Here is a 20,985-nt window from a genome sequence, read left to right on the forward strand (position 1 = left end):
TAGAAAATATTTAAAATAAGAAAAGTGTACTACAACAAATGTAAATGAAAAGAGGAAAAACTTGTGAAAATAAAGAACATAAAAAACTAAAAGACACAGAGGCGCCGTTGCAAAGGAGAAGCCTCCACGCGGAGCTAATCTGATCTGTGTAGTTGTATTATTATAACTATTACTAGCTAGGCTACAACCCTAGATGGAAAAGCGGGATGCTATAAGCCCAGAACCTCCGACAGGGAAAATAACTCAGCGAGGAAAGGAGAAAAATAACATATTTCAAGAAGAGTAACATTAAAATATATATCTCCTATATAAACTATAAAAGTGCCCGTGTACCCTCAAGCAAGAGAACTGTAACCCAAGACAGTGGAAGACCATGGTACAGACAATGGCTCCGATAGTTTCCTTTATTTACTAATAACACAAACATTATAAACATATCTACAGAGCTAAAGGGAATACATTTAAAGTAAAATATCTATCGCAGGATGTATTCTATTTCCTGGTCTTTGCGAGACTAATTTTACTCTCTATCTAGTTTAGTCTCACATTATTCAGAATATTGTCTTTTTATCACTTATTTCATACGACCTTAAACTCGGTTTTTATTCTAATTTAGTTGTTTAATTGTCATCCATTCCAGAACAGTACTGAGAAAGCGCTTTAAATTTTCAACTGAATCTTCAATGTCATTATGCAGTTAAAATTGTCTCATCCTCAAACAGCTGGATATTTGCTCCATATTATTATTATTATTAATATTATTATTATTATTATTATTATTATTATTATTATTATTATTATTATTATTATTATTATTATTTTATCATTAATAGGCCTACTTGCTAAGGTACAATCCTAGTTGGAAAAGCATTAGCAATTCAAACAAAATATTTAAAGAACAGTAATAACATCAAAATAAATCTTTCATATATAGACTATAAAAACTTATAAAAAGAAAAAACTTAAAAAAAAGATGAAGAGAAAGAGGATAGAATAGTGTGCCTTCTAATTTAGTCAGGATGATTTTTCAGTAAGAATAAAAAAGTACATACATAAATTTATAAATACTGATTCTTATTTTAATCAATACTATAAGATGTCACATTTTTTCTAATAAATTTGAAAAAGAAGAGCTTAAGGTAACAAAGGCCATATGAAACCTATCGTTCCTCGTTCGTAGTCTTTTGTTTACATTCGACCAGACGTCGTAGTGGAGTGAGGAGAGTTTAATATAGATCTGTGACTAGGTCCCCTTGGAATCTCAGGTATGGATGAAAAAACGCTTCTTATTTTATGATTGTGACGCATTTATGACACTCATAGCCAGGGTCTGTTTTGGTTTAGACGAGTGAGGTTGTGAAGGTGCGTAAATTTAGAGTAGATAGAGAATGAAATGATACTGGATAGTGTTGTGACATTTTGTTTTTCTTTTTTTACCTGTAATGTTGCACAGTGACAGTTTTGACAATTGGTTTGTTTCTGGAATGTTTTTACATTGTAATGACTGAAGCACACATGGGTTCAGGGTGCGATACCGTAGGATTTGAATGAAATACTAAAACCCGTCTTGCTGATCTAGCACCCCCATAGCCAAGAGCTACGTAGCCTGTAATCCAGGGTTCCCCCTCCCTCGTAAAATACAGCTTCGTTCTGTATTGAAACAGTACAGAACAGCATTTGTAATGTATTCGTCCATCTGAACATAATTATGGCAATATTTCGGTAGAGTCCCACCCAGCTATTACCGCGTGATGGTTTTCTTTTTTCACAAGCACACGGCGGAACATAAACTATTAGTCTATCAAAATATTACCGAAATCTAATGGTTGTTGGCACGGCGAAGCATAAACTATTAGACTATCGAAATATTACCGAAATCATTTAATGGTTTACCCCTTGCCGTTGGCTCACTAAGCTCTCTAAAAACAAAAACAAAAAGCAAAAATTAAGCTCCCATGTAGTGGCAAGTGGTAATGGCACTGGATGGGACTCAGCCAAAATATTACCCATAGTTATTTTTTAATTATATGATTATATTTTTAAATCAATCATTCTAGGCTGCAAAATTATGCCTTTGTCAATGGTCCCTTTCCAGACCAGTTACCTTCCTGACATGCTGTCTGTCGTCTTACGTACTGAGTGTAGCAGTGTCAACGGGTTATCTTGTATGGAAATCTTGAATTTAACAGATTATGTCGAAAGGATATTCTGAATAATGTAAAACAGTGGTATTCCAGAAATATGTGCTCCATTGAGCTAATCAATGTAAAACAGAGTTGTGCTGACTTTCTTATAATAATTGAGAAGGATAAAACGCTACATGCAACAGGAACGGCAACAAAATATTCATTGTAAATGTTGGAAACCTTGGACTGACTGGTATCCATAGTCTATTTCCCAGGGTGTGTGTAGTTAGTTGGGACAGGCATAAACCTTCTTATTACTTGTCATATCAATTTGATTTATGGGTAAAATGTTATTTAATCTTTCTCTGAAATACAGCATTATGAAGCTAGTTTTACCCCCTGTAGGTAAGTATATGTCTCCTAGGTTAGGTTAAGTTTCATTCTTGTGTTTGCCTTTTAAAATGCGGATATTTCAATCATAGCTTTTGGAATTTTAAAACATCAAATATTTGAAAAATATTGGTTGCTCCCAATTATTTGCATACGAACAGGTCAAAGCACCTATTAATACAGAAGGTAGGGAGTATGTTTTCATTATGAAGCTAGAAGACTGTTGAATAGTTTAGCGAGCAGTTAAGCGACAGGAGGGAGGTAGGGCAAGGAGCACCCCCCCCCCCATTACTTAAAGTTTCTTCACTGATGTTTTTGGCCCCATTTGAGTATGGACATACTGATGTGCCCGTAAACGAACTCTTCATTTTCTTTTTCTTTCAGGAAGTGAACGCAGGCTGTTTAGTTTTATGATGTGAAATAAGACACTTGTACTGAATGTGGGCGGATGGACTTTACATCTGGTTTTTGTTGAACCATCTGTAGATATACACTCTATGTGTGCTCTTGCTGGGGGGCATGATTCTTCAAGTGTAGGCCAGGGCCTTCTTCTTAGTATCAGGCGTATGCTTTAAGGGGGAAGAAGATAACTTTGCTTCTTCCTTCCTCTCTCCATTTACCAAGTTCCAATCTTGTTGGACAGGCCAGGCCCTAACAGGCTATCAATCCCAATAATAGACAGATAAGAGATTGCTCAAGTCATCTCCTTCGCTTCTGTACAGAACATGGTAGATTGATTTTTACAGGGAAGAGAAAGAACCTACCAGTCCTGTTCTATGTGAATCCGAGTCTCCCGACCTAATAGATGATGTTTTGTATTCTTCCTGCCTAAGGAACACAGGTTTATATAGCTAGGAAAAATAATAATTTCTTTAAAAAATTATGATTTTTATATTCAAAATTGTATGCAAGGAGGGTATCCTTGAAATGAATGATCAACATTATAAACATGATGGAAGTGCAATAGCTTTCCACCACTAACATATTAATATACTTTTGATGAAGTTTTAGTATGCTTTATAATCTCCAGTGTTTATTTAATGGTGTTGCACTTTACAGATGCAGTCCTTCGGGTGGAAAAGAAAAGCGGGATTATCCAAACCTCGCCCATCTGTGTTTACAGGTGAGGAACCCGAAGATGACTCGGCTAAAGACCCAGATGTTGACTGGCTTACAGCTGCCAAACGACCAAAGGTAAAAAGCGTTTCCAGATTTTTGTTTTTTCATAATATTGCTTAAGGTCCTCGGCTTAAAAACACCAAGTAATCATAAAACTCAGATACTGTACCAAAGGTTCTTATTGTTATTATTATTAATTGCTAAGCTACAACCCTAGTTGGAAAAGCAGGATGCTATAAGCCCAGGGGCTCCAACTGGGAAAAATAGCCCAGTGAGGAAAGGAAATAAGGAAAAATACTGTAATAGGATGATGAAATACTGTAATAAAACAATATTATATAATGTAATACAGTAAGCAAAACAACATTTGTAAAAATCTGATATTTATTACCTCCGCAAACAAAGTTGAAAGAAGGTTATGTTTTGCTCCTGTTTGTGTGTGTGTTTTTTTGTTTACAGCTTCCTGGCCATAATTTTAATTGTAGATGAATGAAACTTGCAGGGATTAACTTATGTAAAAAGTTGGAAATGATTAAATTTTGGAAGGTCATGGTCACGGTCAAGCAAAATGTCCAATTCACGTAATCAGTAATAAGTTTGGACATTGTTGTCACAGGGACTTCAAACTTGGTTCATATTTATGTATGAAAATCCACGCTAATTAAAGTATGTTAAGGTTAAAGATCGAGAAATAAGCTGCCGCGGCGAAGGTCTGCGCTCTACTGAATGCCCCTTGAGTTTCATGTGAAATGGGACCATTTGTTGACTTTGCCACTGAAAATCATGGCACAGGAGTTAGGTCAGGCCTACTCTAGGACAAAATGTAACAAAATTTGATTTAAAAATAGCTTCTTGGAACCTATCAAGTTTGTAAGTACAGTAGAGGCCTTTCTGTAATCTCATTCAAAGGTAGTAAGTGGTGCTTACAACTTCTATGAGTTGTATTTTATGGTTCAATATCAGTGCCCAACTTTCCAGTTGAGTAAGTTTGTTGACTGACATCCTTATTTTTACAGTATTTACTTTTAAGTCTGCAGCAGGTAATTATTCCGAGATACTACCATTAGAGAGTTATTGGGTGCTTTGACTGGTCAGACATTACTACATTGGCCCTCTCCTCTCTGGTTACGCTCATTTTGTCTTTACTTACACCGAATAGTCTGGGCTATTCTTTCCAGATTCTCCTGTCCTCATACACCTGACTACACTGAGATTACCAAACAATCCTTCTTCGCTGTTGAAAGGTAATTATTCAGTGGCCACTTTCCTCTAGGCAAGGGTAGAAGAGACTCTTTAGCTGTGGTAAGTAGCTATTCTAGGAGGACACTCTAAAATCAAACCATTTTTCTCTAGTTTTGGGTATTTCCATAGCCTTTGTACCATGGCCTTCCACTGTTTTGGGGTAGAGTTCTCTTGCTTGAGGGTACACTCGGGCGCTCTGTTCTTTCTCGTTTCTCTTTCTCCTTTTTTTTAAAGTTTTTATAGTTTACTTATAGAATATCTAATTTAATGTTGTTGCGTTCTTAGTATATTTAGTTTTGATGGTTTATTAATTCTCTTGTAGTTGTTTATTTCCTTGTTTTCTTTCCTCAATGGGCTATTTTTCCCTTGGGCTGTTAAAATTTATACACCTGGAACACTGAATAGCCACTTTGTTTTCCAACCACCAGAGACCACACACACCTTCACCTGGCACTGTCAATTGTCTGATTTTGGTTATACTATACTTCTAGTTTATGGTTAGTATTTCATTGTGTAAGAGGGGATTCAAGGAAGATGAAAGGATTTGCAGTTTTCCCAATAACTGTAGCTGAGTGACAGTGTCTGTGTAACCTACCGATATACACTTCTTGTTATTGTTAATAGCATTCCTGTTTATTCCTTTGCTAGTGTGTAGTACAGGTAGTGACGACAACGTCATCGTAACTCCTGTGCCAACAGCCAGCGGATCTACACATTCATCGGAATTAGAGCACTGCCATTCCGAAGAAAAATGGGCGGTGCCTTTCTTCTCCCTATCAGTCCTTCAATACTGATCGATAGGCGTTACATATAAGTGACTCCTACCCTTTCTTTCCCCATGGGAAAAACAGTGTTGCCCAATCCTTCGCTGAGGACGAAGAAAGAGATGGTGAGATTACCCTCTACTATGCTTTAGCATATTACCATGTACTTTCACACTTCTAAGGTAGCGCTACCTCATCTTTTCCGGATCGTGTCATCTCCTCTAATCACTCCCCCATTACGCCCCTTTGGAGCATTACTGTGCATTACCATGCTATTATTTACTCACTAAAACATACTCTTGTTAAAGGACTTAGGTTTGTATAATTAACAAAAATGGAAATTACAGTACTTTAAACATCTGGAAGTTTTCAAAACAATTAAGAAAAAGATGCCATTTTGAGGAGTACAGTAGGTACATTACTTTAAGCAGCTAAGATATGGTACTTGTATGTAGTGTTAAAAAGCAAATCTGGTAATTCTTTATTCTAGGTTCTCGAGTTAGAAGATGTCAAGGTCAAAGCTCGCCGGTTAAGCAATGAAGGAGTGACAATGGCGGAAGCTGGCCGATGGTGGGCAGCCATTGGTCGGTGGAACGGAGCTTTGGAATTAACGCCAGATGATCATACTCTACATGAAATGATGGCGCAGGCTTATATGCAGGTGAGCTGTATACCCGAGTATTCATTCATTAGGCCACTTGTTTAGACAGTCGCGTTCCTTGTTGGTATAGTCATCGAGCTGGGAAACTATTACTCGCCATTATTAAGCAAAGGTTTATGGAAAAGAAATGTTTTTGAATTAATTGGTGGTAGTGGTGGCCGAGGAAACGTCCCTGTCAGGTGAACTCCAGACTGGGGTTCAAGTCCCGCGCAAAGTCGTTAGTTTCTTTGGTCGCAGCAACCTTACCATCCTTGTGAGCTAAAGATGGGGTAGTTGGGGGAACTTATAGGTTTATCTGCTGAGTCATCAGCAGCCATTGCCTAGCCCTCCTTGTTCCTAGCTTTCGTAGAGAGGGGCTTGGGTGCTGATCACATGTATATAGTCAGTCTAGGACATTGCCCTGCTCTATATGGGCAGTGTCACTGTCCCTCGCCTCTGCCATTCATGAGCGTCCTTTGAACCTTGAGGATATTTTAATTTCTGGGACCCAAAAATAATAAAATGTTAGGGTCGTTCGTTGATATCATTCACCTCATAGTTCCCTTTGCATTGTATACCGTAAATATCCTAGTTGGTCTATCCACTGTATCTGAGACACTCCTCCCCCCGTTGTCTAATGTTCTGGGAACAACAAAGAAATGTCTTTATTATTTTCAGTCCACTATTTTGAACCTTAGAGGTTTCCAATAAAAAAGTAAATAAATATCTAAACTTGGGTTTTGTGGTTGAATAAATGTAAAATATTTTGAGTGGTTTTTTAATTGGTTATTATTTTACAGTACATACACGTTATCTTGTTAATGTATCTATAAAAATTATCAACCCAAATATATTTTATTTCTTTGCCGTGACTATTGATTTTAGAAAAATTATGATCTGGGCTAAATGTCAGTGAATACATAATAGTAAAATTTCCTTTCTATACTCGCCCAATGTTCATGAGGTTTCTTCACCAGAGGCCCGGTTTAGTTGACACCTACTTGTAAAGTTTTTAAAATTTCTTTCGCTTCAACACATACATGCCTTTAACAGATGAATAAGCCCTCTAGCAGTAAATGGTAAAGAGCCCAGGATGCTACATAAGGTAGTCTTGTCTTTGTTTCGAAGTCAATATTATCTTTCTCTCGATAACGTGAGTCAGTGGGGAGAAAGGTGGGCGTTTATATGATACCAGCTATTTTATGTAAAGATAGTAGAGATGTTGACTTTATTCTATCTATCTTCTCCAATTTTGGGGGGTAGCCGACATGAAAAAAAAAAAAAAGGAACAAAAGGGACTTTTCCTCTCTACGCTCCTAGTCTGACAAGGGATGCAGCTGAGTTTGGCTGGTACTGCTAGGGTGCCACAGCCCACCCGCCCTTGTTCTCCACCACAAGGTGACCGAAAGAAGCAGCAGAGCCTACTGGAACTGCATCACAATCGCTCGCCTTTCATTCCAATTTTTAGCATGCTCCTGTGCCTCTCTCACATCTATCCTCCTATCACCCAGAGCTTTCTTCTCTCTGTCCATCCACTCAAACTTTGGCCTTCCTCTTGCACTTCTCCCGTCAACTTTTGCATTCATCACCTTCAGCAAACAGCCACATTTCTATTCTCTCTACATGGCCAAACCACCTTAACACATTCATATCCACTATAGCAGCTAAATCATTTCTTACACCAGTTCTCACCCTCACTACTTCGTTCTTAACCCTATCTAATCAAGATACACTAGCCATATTCCTCAGACATTTCATCTCGAACACATTCAATTTCTGTCTCTGTCACTTTCCCCACAACTCCGATCCATACATCACAGTTGGTACAATCACTTTCTCATACAGAACTCTTTAAATTCACTCCTAACCCTCTATTCTTTACCACTCCCTTCACACTACCCCCAACACTTTACATCCTTCATTTAATTTCTTGACGTACATTTGCTTCCACTCCACCAATTGCAGCTACAACAGACCCCAAGTACTTGAACTGATCTATTTCAAGTAACTCTCCATTCAACATGACATTCAACCTAGCACCACCCTCCCTTCTCATGCATCTCATAACCTTACTCTTACCCACATTAACTCTCAACTTCCTTCTCTCACATACCCTTCCAAACTCTGTCACTAATCGACCAAGCTTCTCCTCCGAGTCTGCAACCAGTACAGTATCATCCGCAAACGAATGATTTACCTTCTACTCATGATCACTCTCGTCTTTCAGTTTCAATCCACGACCAAGCACTTAAGCATTCACCTCTCTCACCACTCCAGCATCAAGCAAATTGAACAACCAGGGCGACATCATACATCCCTGTCTCAGCCCCACTCTCACTGTTGGAAACCATTCACTCACTTCATTTCCAATCCTAACACGCTTTACTGCCTTCCACCAATTCCATATAACCTCATCACATTCCACATCACCTCTCTATCAACTCTATCATATGCTTTCTCCAGATCCATAAAAGCAACATACACATCCCTGCCTTTTGCTAAAATATTTCTCGCACATCTGCCTAACTGTAAAAATCAGATTCATACATCTCCTATCTCTTCTAAAACCACCCTGTACTTCTAAGATTACATCCTCTATTGTACTAGTAATAATCGGACAGGACTTATTTAGCTCTATACCTGTGTGTTGCCTAAAGGTGCAGGTGTGTTTATATCATCATCATCCCCACCTACTCTTTTCCAGCTTCTAGAACTGTCAACTTGATCAGCAACCATTGAAACATACTTCTCCATGAGTGGTAACAAGAGAGAATTTCCTCTGTCATGATACACAAAGGGAATGCAGGTCATGATCTCCCACAAATAATTCCTGTGCATATTCCAGGCAATAATTATTAAATAAATCAGGGAAAGACATCTTAAAATATTGCACTGTTTGTAAACAATCTGAGAGCGTTGTGGTAACGGTTCTGACTGGTGAACCAGACTGGGTTTCAAGTTCCACTTAAACTCGTTAGTTTCTTTGGTCGCTGCAACCTCACCATACTTGTGAGCTAAGGATGGGGGTCAGTTTGAGGGAGCCTGTAGGTCTATCTTCTGAGTCATCAGCAGCCATTGCCTGGCCCTCCTTGGTCCTAGCTAGGGTGGAGAGGGGGCTTGGGCACTGATCATATGTGTACATGGTCAGTCTCTAAGGCATTGTCCTACTCGATAGGGCAGTGTCACTGTCCCTTGCCCCTGTCATTCATGAGCAGCTTTTAAACATGGGTTCTTAACCATTTGCTGCTAGAGGTCTGTATTCCTTTGTTAAGAACTTGTATTTCTTGAAACAAAGGAAAATGGAAAAATCTTATGGGCAAGTATTGATTAAACCAAGCTTCTAAGAGAAGCAGCAATATGAACATCAAGGGAAAATTCATAGAAATAAATACAACTACTTTTAATATGTTTAATTTTATAATGCATTATGCATTGCCATTTGTTTAATTTTATAATGCATTATGCATTGCCATTTGATACATACATATATCAAGGCACTTCCCCAATTTTGGGGAGTAGCCGACATCAAACAAATGAAACAAAAAAGGGGACCTCTCCTCTCTACGTTCCTCCCAGCCTGACAAGGGACTCAACCGAGTTCAGCTGGTACTGCTGGGGTGCCACAGCCCACCCTCCCCCGTTATCCACAACAGATGAAGCTTCATAACGCTGAATCCCCTACTGCTGCTACCTCCGCGGTCATGTAAGGCACCGGAGGAAGCAGCAGGGCCTACTGGAACTGTGTCACAGTCGCTCGCCATTCATTCCTATTTCTAGCACACTCTCTTGCCCCTCTCACATCTATCCTCCTATCACCCAGAGCTTTCTTCACTCCACCCAAACCTTGGCCTTCCTCTTGTACTTCTCCCATCGACTCTTGCATTCTTCACCTTCTTTAGCAGACAGCCATTTTCCATTCTCTCAACATGGCCAAACCACCTCAACACATTCATATCCACTCTAGCTGCTAACTCATTTCTTACACCCGTTCTCACCCTCACCACTTCGTTCCTAACCCTATCTACTCGAGATACACCAGCCACACTCCTTAGACACTTCATCTCAAACACATTCAATTTCTGTCTCTCCGTCACTTTCATTCCACACAACTCCGATCCATACATCACAGTTGGTACAATCACTTTCTCATATAAAACTCTTTACATTCATGCCCAACTCTCTATTTTTTACTACTTCCACCATTCACTGCCCTTCCTTGTGCTGCCTCCAACAACCTTCTTGCCACACACATCACTTGCAATCCCAATTTGATAGCTCTGAAAATTTATGAAATTTAGAATGTTATTGAACGGATTCTAAACATTACTTACTGACATGAGCTTCTTTATGGCGTGACAGGTAGGAGAGGTATTTCCAGCCCTAAAATCAGCCCAAAAAGCTGTTGAACTCTATCCCACCTGGTGGATAGGTCTCCAGACCCTTGGGCGTGCACAGCTCGGACTGGGGGAAGTTGAACTAGCAGTGAAGACGTTTTCAAAAGCCGTCCATATTTGTCCAGATCAACAAGAATTGTGGAGGGAGGATTTACTGGTATGTGGAATATTTTGGTTTTATCTTTTAATGTGCCAATGATTTTCAAATGTATTAGTGTTAAGTATTTATTTTTGTTCTCCATTCAGGAAGGCTAGTTCAATATGTTCGTTAGTGAGAGAAGAAACAAAAATGCAATTTTGGTTGATAAAATTTGAATACTGTATTTACCTGGTAGTTGATATGCTTTAATGAATCCACAGCCTTCCGACCTTCACAAACCTGAAATAATATAGGTGGTGGCACTTGGGAAACATACAACTGGCCATTACATTACAAAAACTTTACGTAATCAGTCCTCATAGATCCATACATCTGAAAATTTGACATCGCATGGGGAGGAGTAACAGTAAGAGAATTAAATGATCAAGTAATTATTTTAATAATAATTTTTTTTCTAAATAAAATTTATTTATTCAAAGTCCCTCACATAATTGGAGGTGGGTATGTGGTAAGTGATATGAAGTGTAGCTAATTTTAGAATTAAATCATACTCAAACAATCTTGATCCATCTTATCTTCAAAACCTTATTAATGTTCTATGTTTGCTTAGTATTTTATGCTTTCCTTCTATAAAGGTAATCTTTCTTTAATATTTTATAAAAAATCCATTCCAAATTATCATGAAGTTTTCACATACAAAATTAGAAAATAACTATAAGATTTTTACCTTCCATATTTGTATGCCTTGGGTATCCTATGCACTACTGTTGGCCAAACTAAATAAGTACCAAGTAATATTAAGTCAAAGCAGCAAAGGCCGATCCATGTGGAGAACGACTACAATTATATGAAGATATTAAAATGTAATGGCTATTTGTGTTCGCTCTATGGCGCCACTTATTGGGTTTACTGGGCATTACGGGGAGAGGGAGGGAGAGAAAGAGAGAGGGAGGGAGAGAGAGAGAGATTTTTACAGATAGGTAAGCCAGTGGCATCAATGGTTAGATTTATTTGAATAATGTTAATGTTAAATTGTAGATAGATACGACAATACTGTATTGAAAATGTTCACTGAATTGTGTTCAGTTAAATTGTGGCTATAAGGGGTTAATTTTCCCATCAATAGAGTTAATGATCACTATATTTTTAAAATCAATTTTCTTTGTACCGAATATAAAATTCAACAAGGAATGTAATTTAACTAACATTATTAAATGAATTGTACACAGTTTTATGTAAGTCATCCAAAGAAATTCTGATAATTCTTTTTTACAATGTTAAAATTCAAAATGTTTGTTATATTGCAGAAAATTATGTAAATACAGTATAAAAAGTTTTCAACTTACTAACTTAATAGGTTCCAAGAAGTTGTATGTAAGTCAGATTTTGTTCAATTCTGGCCCAGGGTAAGCCTCACCTAACTCGTCTGCCTATGATTTTCAGCTGCAAAAGTGAACAAATAGTCCCGTTTCATATTGCAAATGTTGTCTTGCTTACTGTGTTAAATTATGTAATATTGTTTTATTACAGTATTTCATTATGAACTTTTGATACAATACCTAAGATTTATTGATTTCAGTTGGATTTGTGTTTGTATCTCTTGAATGTTTGGAAGTTGATGACCTTCTAAGGTGATTTTGGTACAGTACCTGTAATCCTGTTTAGTTGATTTACTCCTTTTTTGTATTGACAGTGGTCCTCCGGATTGCTTCAGAAGCAAAGAGAGATTAAGGCTGAGAAAGCCAAGCTGCAGGCAGCCATTGAACAGGGCATAGTGTCTGTTAGTGACCTCCAGGAACCTCACATCGAGGGAACCATCCGAGAGAAATCCTTGCAACTTTACAGAAAGCAGCAGCTGGAAGAAGCCGCAAGAGCCCAGTCTTCGAGCAGCGGGAAGGACGAAGGGGCGAGCGCGGAGGACGAGAACAAGAGCATAGACATTACGAAAATGGTCAGAATGAGGGTTACATAATCGAACTCTGAAAGATCTACGGTGCGTTCCTGCGTCCTTTGGGAGGAGGCTAGGCATCGCTCGTAGGTAAACAAACGCGTACCACCGTTCCAGAATGGTTCAGCAATGATCTCCCCATACCAGTGGAATGTTTCACACCTGAACCTGAGCCTGTGACCCTAGCCGTGATCCAGATATGTACCTGACTGAATGTGGAGAATGCAGATATGCTGGAATCTGTGTCTTGTTTTCCATCTGTTACCTTTGCATGATTATCTTTGGGAATCCTAATCTCAGCATCTGGTTGCAGCGACAGATTTATTTGGACCAAGAAAAAGGGAGAGCAAGTCGGCAACATGAAGCATTGATGTCTAAAGAATGAAAGTTGAATCAAACTAACATCCAAAAGTTACCACGTTTTCCTTAAGTGTACGTTCAAATTCTTTATTTTGGTACGTGAAATTGTTTGATGTTGTTTACTGGAGAATTTTCCTTTTCATTCCCGAGACTTTTAAGTTGTTTTTTTATATCCTTTCGAGTGTCGAGTGGAAATTTTCTTTTTTCCGAAATTGGATTTCAGTCTTTGTCATTGTGTGCCACAGATCTTAATTAAAATCCCTTGATTACACCCAACAATAAATCATTTTACTTTATATAAATACTGTATATAAATTGGTGTAATAAAATCATCATAAGATTGGGAATTAAAGCAATTTATTGATTTAATGTTTTAGTTAATTCTTGATATATAAACTTTCATTTTGATTTAGTAAGTTTGGATGACATCTTAAGTAAAGGAACCTCACTAAGTTGGACGGAAAGTACTCCTCTAGTGAATCTAACTTAGAGCAAGCAAATGTACAGATTTGATATATTTCAACATTAAATGAAAATTAACAGACAACTGGATATGAAACCTGAGTGACCACAATAACAAGCCCTGTCCACATGATCGAGCATGCCCGACAGGCAAACAGTGATACCAGACCACAATAGTTGGTAAGGATGAGGATTAATGACGTCAGAAGCGGGAAAACCACAGACAGGGATCTGGCATCATACAATGTTGCCAGATCCCTGACTTTAGTTTTCCCGCTTCTGACGTTACATACAGTGTTGCCAGATCCTTGAATTTAGTTTTCCCGCTTCTGACATCATTAACCCTCATTTTCACTAACTATTGTGGCCTGGTATCACTGTTTGCCCGTCGGGGATGCTCGATCATGTGGACAGGGCTTGAGATGATTTATTTCTCAGGTCTATACGAACCTGGGGAAAGTTAAAGATTTAGTGGGGTTTTACTGTATATCTCTGAAGGTAAAATAAGTAATCGGTACTTTTAAATACAGCTGAATTTTGTACCATAAGAACATGGCAAATTCTACTTGTTGTCTGGAAGAGAAATTTCACGTAATGTATGGTATGTTACTTTTTGTTTGCATCAAGCCATCTTATTTCATGTATTACTGTACTAACAATTCAGTAATTCCAAGCTGTTTATATGTGGCTTGTTGGGTCCCTGACCATTTTTAATATTTGACATATAATGTACCAGATATCAATTTCTGTAGAGTATGGGAAAATGAGTTTTAATTTCTGTAGAATCTGGGGAAAAATGTTTAATTTCCATAGAACCTGGGGGAAAACATTTGATTTCTAAGCCTGGGGAAAGCATTAATTTCCATTGAACCTGGGGGAAAACATTTAATTTCCATAGAACCTGGGAGAAAACATTTATAATTTCCATAGAACCTGGGGGGAAAACATTTGATTTCTATAGAACCTGTGGAAGGCATATTTAATTTCCATAGAACCTGGGGGAAATAATTTTAATGACAAAACTCTGGGGGAAGCCATATTTAATTTCCATAGAATTGGGGGAAAACATTTGATTTCTATAGAACCTGGGGGAAAACATTTAATTTCCATAGAATCTGGTGGAAAACCATTTCATTTCTAAAGAACCTGGGGAACTCATATTTAATTTCCATAGAATCTGGGGTTAAACTTTTAATTTATATAAAATCTTGGGGAAAAAAACATTTAATTTCCTTGTGCTAATTTTAAAATAGATCTTTCATATATAAAGTATGAAAAGATTTATGTCAGCCCGTTTAACATAACATTTGCTGCAAGTTGGAAATTGTTTGAAGTTCCACCAAATCAATGGCCTACGAGATAGTTTCGACATTCACGGTACTTGGAATTTACAGGAATGCTCTACTATACGGACACTGTTTAAGCCTTTTGAATCTACTGTGTGACCAACTGATATCTTATTTAATCAAACATATTGCAAATGAATTTCTGCTGTTATTGTATTATAAATTTCATGCATCATGAATATAATTCAGTATTTTATTTAAAGTAAAGCTTTAAATTATTGTTCATGAATTTGGGCCATTAGTTTTAGTATATTATTGGAATTAAATATCATAAATTTTTTCCTCTGTTTAGGCATTGTTTTTCTTTAGACATGAAATGTACTTTTTAGAGCGAGACACTTTTCCTAATAATTCTTCTAACTCTGACTACAGTGGTACCTTGGAGATTGAACTCAAGCCAAATTAAGCACCTAATAAGTTCCCTCCCCCTTAGGAATTATTATTGATAAGATTAATCCATTACAACCTTAAAAATTTAACCATTTTTATATGAGGTTTTGCAGTAACTTCCATGCATAAAATCATACTAAAAACTAAGTAAATGAAATAAATAAAAAATTCACTTAAAAACTGTAAATAGATTAAACGGTAGATAAAAATTTAACTTGAAAAATTAAGTAGATGGAATAAATAAAAATTTAACTTCATTTCACTTGTAGTGTCGTGAGTTCATGGCCAAAATGGAAGGCATCAGCCTAGTGAGGTCAGACACAATCACACTAATCTCTCCATTGTTTATAGTCCATCCACTTGATACTTCCAACTGAATCCGTAATTTATCCGATGATGTAGGCTTGTACTTCTGCATCAAAGGATATTTCCTCCTCTAAAATCCTCAATTTGAAATGATTTAGAAAAAAATCTGTCATGGTTATCAATATTTCTTTCTAGCTTATCACTACCATTCATATTCTATTGTGCAGTCTATAACTTAGTAACAAAAGACTTACGGCTTGAACAAGATTTTAACGTCGATGTTTAACAGTTGTGCACTAGGAGAGCGCTACGAGGAACCCGAATTTACTATATTTTACTGTAAAATTATGCCTCTGGCATTACATGTTTCAGCCATAAAGTTTCTTGCAATTCCCAAATGCTCATATGATCTCCAGACATTGTTTAATTTCCGAGACAAAAAATGTTCAAAAATGCTGCTCGAGTTTGGGTGCGTTCAACCCAGGGTTTCCGCTGTAGCTTAGTTGTTTGTATATTTCAAAGTCTGAAGGTTTCAGAGCCAAGCTGATGCAGTTAAAGCCTTTCATGTCTCTTTATGTTAATTTCAAATAAAAACAAGCCAGGCTAAAATAGTCTGTTCTTAACTCTGTAATTTTTTCAAAGGTGCCTTATTAATATGATGATTTATAATAATACAGTAATATTGCTTCTACCTTAACTAAATATTTAGAATTTTTAGTTGATTTACCTGAAATTTTGTAATTATGAGATATTTTAATATAATTCTTAAACTACAGTATTCTAAATTGGAACTGAAAGATGGCCAATCTAGTAAAAATGATGTTACCTAATTTACCAAACTAAAAGTCCTCATTTACCATAAATACTTATAATAAAAACTTCATGATTATTGATTGTCTTCTTTTTCTCCTACTTTGTTTTGTCACATGATTTGTAATGTTTTTAAAGGTTTAAAGGCCATCATAAATGGCAGGGGCAAGGGACAGTGACATTGCCCTAGTCACCAGGACAATGCCATAGAGACTGACTAAATGATCAGTGCCCAAGGCCCCTCTCCACCCAAGCTAGGACCAGTGAGGGCCAGGCAATAAGTGCTGATAACTCAGCAGGTTAACCTATAGTCTGTCCAAAACCTCCCATCCTTAGCTCACAAGGATGGTGAGGTTGCACACACTACAAGAAACTATTGAGTTTGAGCTGAGCTCGAACTTGGTCAGGCAAGCACCAGGCAGGGATCCTTCTAGCAGACCACCAAAACCCTTAATCATGTAAGATGAATGCTTCACTCTGTGTTTTCAGTGTCTAATAAAGTAATGAAGCTTGTGTTGAAAGGTCGGAATACAAAGGATACTGATGGAAAGGACTAAAATTTTTTATAATAGATGTGCCTCAAGATAGTAGAACGGAGACATTTGAAGGATGCTTTCAATGAGTGGCAGCCTCTTTTACAGAGCTTGAAATATCATTACTATCATTATTAGTAGCTAAGCTATAACCCTAGTAGGAGAAGCAGGATGCTGTTAGCTTAAGCAGTCCAACTGGGAAAAAGACCCCAGGGAGGAAAGAAAATAAGGAAATAACTAAACAATATGAGACGTAATCAATAATTAATATAAAATATTCCAAGATCAGTGCCAACATTAAAATAGATCTGTCATATATAAACTGAGTCAACCTGCTCAACATATAAACATTAGCTGCAAGTTTGAACTTCTGTAATTTTAACAATTCAAATACCTGATTAGGACAATCATTCTACAACCTGGTCATAGTTGGAACAAAACTTCTAGAATAGTGTGTAGTATTGTGCCTTCTTATGATGGATGACTATTAGAATTAACTGCACACCTAAATTAGGACAATTGGAGAGGTAGACTAAAGCAATTTATTCATGTTACAAGTGTTTATTTATATAAAAAAATCTGGTAAAAATAAATAGCACAATTGCCTTTAAAAGTCAAGCCATTTTGGTTAAAAAATCCAAGAACCGTACAAAAGTTCAGTTCATATGAAACAGATACAAACTAATCACCTGTAACAAGTCAGGATGCCAGAGAACTTCAAATCATTCATTCATTCACCTATAACAAATATGCTTCCACTAAGAATTAAAACAAAGCAGCCCTTGTTAAAGTGCTTGTTCCTACACAAATAACAACCATCATCCATTAATAGTACGCTTGAAGTTGGAACGGTCGTTAAAAATTCAACGAGATGGTTCAACTCCCGATAAGTACCAGGGGTCCTAGACAATTGAGTAAAATGAAAAATTTTAAAGTATCAGATCCATCAGTTTCAAATTGAAATAGTCAAGATGCTACTTACAGAGGGGGAAGAATAGATTCTAGATTCATTGAGAGCAATGTGCCTAAGGACTGAGAGAAGAGTCTAATGGTATCTATTTAAGCAGAACGGTGACATCATGAATTGTACTAACTACCAAGGAAGTTAAACTCACAGAGCATGGTTTGAAAGTTTTAAAGATTGTACAAGACAAGAAATGGTAAATATTTGGAAACAGCAGTATGGATTTATGAGGGGTAGAGGCACTTTGGACGCCATCTTTATAGTAGGGTAGCTACATGAAAATAGGCTAGTGGGAACCCAGAAGCTGCTGCTCTTCTGTGCTTCTGTAAAGCTAGAGGTATTGATAGAATACCAAGAGATGTTTTAGTGCTTGAGGAAGAAGAAAGTCCATGAAAGGTTGCTTAAAATGTTAGAGATGATGTACAAACGAACAAGGACAGAAGTAATAACAGCTGTTGGGGAAACCGAAACCTTTGAAGTTAAGAGTTGGGTTACACCAGGGGTCGGCAATATGCCTTTTTTATGTGGTGATCATGGATGTGTTAAGTTTATAGATCAGAAATGAAGAGTTCTGGGAGCTACTATATGTATATGCAAATGATTCAGTGATCACTGCTGAGGTGAAGAATGTCACTTATATATTACATGAGTAGCGTTTACACATCAAAGTGTAGTACCAAAACATTAGTTTGTGTACATATAACGGATTTTGAGCGAAGCGAAAAATCTATTTTTGGGTGAGATAGCCATGGCGTCCTGATGGAAGGTTCCTGTTTGGTAGCTTCCTTGGGTATAAGACTACTAAGATATTCCCAGAGAATTTAACCACAGGTTATCACAGAATTCTAACTTCTGGAGCGAGTATCTCAAAGGTTTCCCTTTAAGACATCGTAATACAACAGGGGACACGCATGTCTGGTCGTGCCACATAGCTATCTCCACCCCGAACAGGGTTAACGCTTCGGTGTGTAAGGGCTGAGAATAGCTGGGAGCCGTTCCACAGCTAATCTCACTCGTGGCTACTACTGATACTCGAGACGTAAACAAACGGACGCCATTGCTCTAATGACGTCACGAGCGTCTTTATCCTGGCGCCAGTTGCTGCCCATCACCATGATACAATTGTGTAGGGTGGGAACAAACTGACGAAGTAGTAGGGAGGGTCCATCAGGACGCCATGGCTATCTCACCCAAAAATAGATTTTTCGCTTCGCTCAAAATCCGTTTTTTGGGCTCAAGCCATGGCGTCCTGATGGAAGAGTACCAGAGAATCAATGTATCGTGGTAGATTTTCCCCCAGAGTTAAGTGCCTAGGCATTGACAAAAGCACTTTAACAAGGGCTGCTTTGTTTTAATTCTTAGTGGAAGCATATTTGTTATAGGTGAATGAATGAATGATTTGAAGTTCTCTGGCATCCTGACTTGTTACAGGTGATTAGTTTGTATCTGTTTCATATGAACTGAACTTTTGTACGGTTCTTGGATTTTTTAACCAAAATGGCTTGACTTTTAAAGGCAATTGTGCTATTTATTTTTACCAGATTTTTTTATATAAATAAACACTTGTAACATGAATAAATTGCTTTAGTCTACCTCTCCAATTGTCCTAATTTAGGTGTGCAGTTAATTCTAATAGTCATCCATCATAAGAAGGCACAATACTACACACTATTCTAGAAGTTTTGTTCCAACTATGACCAGGTTGTAGAATGATTGTCCTAATCAGGTATTTGAATTGTTAAAATTACAGAAGTTCAAACTTGCAGCTAATGTTTATATGTTGAGCAGGTTGACTCAAAACATTAGTTTGTGTACATATAAATGTATATCAGTTGGACCATCGCCGCCTGTTTTGTCAATAGTCACTTTTTTATTGAAAGTTTGTTTAAACGCTAAGTATGCTATATCGGTGAGATCAATTATTATAATGCAGTGCTAAAATTATTGATACAAATTGCTGAACAATAACTGTTTATTTATTTATCTATCTGTATAGCCTACCTCCTACTATCATCAGCGTTTATCGTTCGAAACGTGGTTATAGACTCGAGTTAACTCCGACATTGTGGTTTGGTCAAGGAGGTTGTTCGTCCGTAGGTAGATAGAGTGCTTAAGCACAAGATTTTGCATAATTCTGATCATCCTTTACATTCAGATCTTCCTGGACAATTCCATCCTGTTCGTAATACTAGGCAGTCAGTTCATTCTAATAGCCAGGCCTTCTCCATCATGAGGCTCAATACCACACAGTATTCTAGAAGTTTCATTCCACCTGTGACCAAGTTGTGGAACGATGTTCCTAATCTGGTAGTTGAATCAGTAGAACTTCAAAAGTTCAAAGTTGCAGCAAATGTTTTCATGTTGACCAGGCTGACATGAGTCTTTTTATAGTTTATATATGACATATCTGTTTTGATGTTGTTACTGTTTTTAGGAATAATCTATTGTTAATTTCTTCTCATCGTTTATTCATTTCCTTATTTCCTTTCCCCACTAGGTTATTTTTTCCTGTTGGAGCCCTAGGGCTTATAGCATCTTGCTTTTCCAACTAGGGTTGTAGCTTGCCTAATAATAATAATAATAATAATAATCAGCCAACATGAGCAGGTACTAGCAGATAGTCTGAGACTGATGAGGAATGGACTCCTTGATAGAAGCTGTAGGCCTACTTGTTTATTGAATATGTCCTGGAACTGGGAATGGCTATACACCAGCAACATGACAAAATGCTAATCTGATCTAGCATGTTCTGGAGAGCCTCGCATCTTAATTATAAAATGCTACATTACCTGTTTCTACACTGTTTTCAACATACACATCCTTCATATATCGTCACCCTCATAAAATAACTGCCTAAGTAATTTTCTCCACTTGTTGGGAAATAAAAAAAAAGCCTTCTCATTTACTATATCTTTATATCATTGTATTGAGCTTCAATTAACAAATTCTAATTCACAAATTCTTCTGTTAATTATTTGTGAATTGAAGTGAACACAATGATATAAAGAATTAGGAAATGAGAAGGTTTTTTTTTTTTGATTTCCCAACAAGTGGAGAAATATATAATAATACATGGAAGAGATTTCATGAT

At 37.3% G+C, this 20,985-nt stretch overlaps 1 protein-coding gene across 2 annotated transcripts; it reads left to right on the plus strand.

The window, feature by feature from the left end:
* The first annotated feature begins 1,144 nt into the window (after positions 1–1,144).
* LOC137622364 (tetratricopeptide repeat protein 33-like) lies at positions 1,145–13,447 on the plus strand. 2 transcript variants are annotated; one of them, XM_068352956.1, is made up of 5 exons: positions 1,145–1,265; positions 3,576–3,710; positions 6,132–6,302; positions 10,641–10,832; positions 12,469–13,447. In XM_068352956.1, the coding sequence occupies exons 2-5, from the start codon at positions 3,576–3,578 to the stop codon at positions 12,745–12,747; spliced, it is 777 nt and encodes a 258-aa protein (XP_068209057.1). In that variant the 5' UTR covers positions 1,145–1,265; the 3' UTR covers positions 12,748–13,447. The 2 variants fall into 2 exon arrangements, with proteins under 2 accessions (XP_068209057.1, XP_068209058.1); XM_068352957.1 differs by lacking the exon at positions 1,145–1,265 and adding an exon at positions 1,274–1,362.
* The last annotated feature ends 7,538 nt before the right edge of the window (positions 13,448–20,985 follow it).

This window comes from Palaemon carinicauda, chromosome 29 (genome assembly GCF_036898095.1).
Source record: "Palaemon carinicauda isolate YSFRI2023 chromosome 29, ASM3689809v2, whole genome shotgun sequence".
Taxonomy (NCBI): domain Eukaryota; kingdom Metazoa; phylum Arthropoda; class Malacostraca; order Decapoda; family Palaemonidae; genus Palaemon; species Palaemon carinicauda.

Coding starts and splice junctions, on each gene's coding strand:
- LOC137622364 (XM_068352956.1), top strand. CDS start 3,576: ATGCAGTCCTTCGGGTGGAAAAGAAAAGCGGGATTATCCAAACCTCGC. Junction 3,711..6,131: donor CAGCTGCCAAACGACCAAAG/GTAAAAAGCGTT, acceptor TCTTTATTCTAG/GTTCTCGAGTTAGAAGATGT. Junction 10,833..12,468: donor TGTGGAGGGAGGATTTACTG/GTATGTGGAATA, acceptor TTGTATTGACAG/TGGTCCTCCGGATTGCTTCA.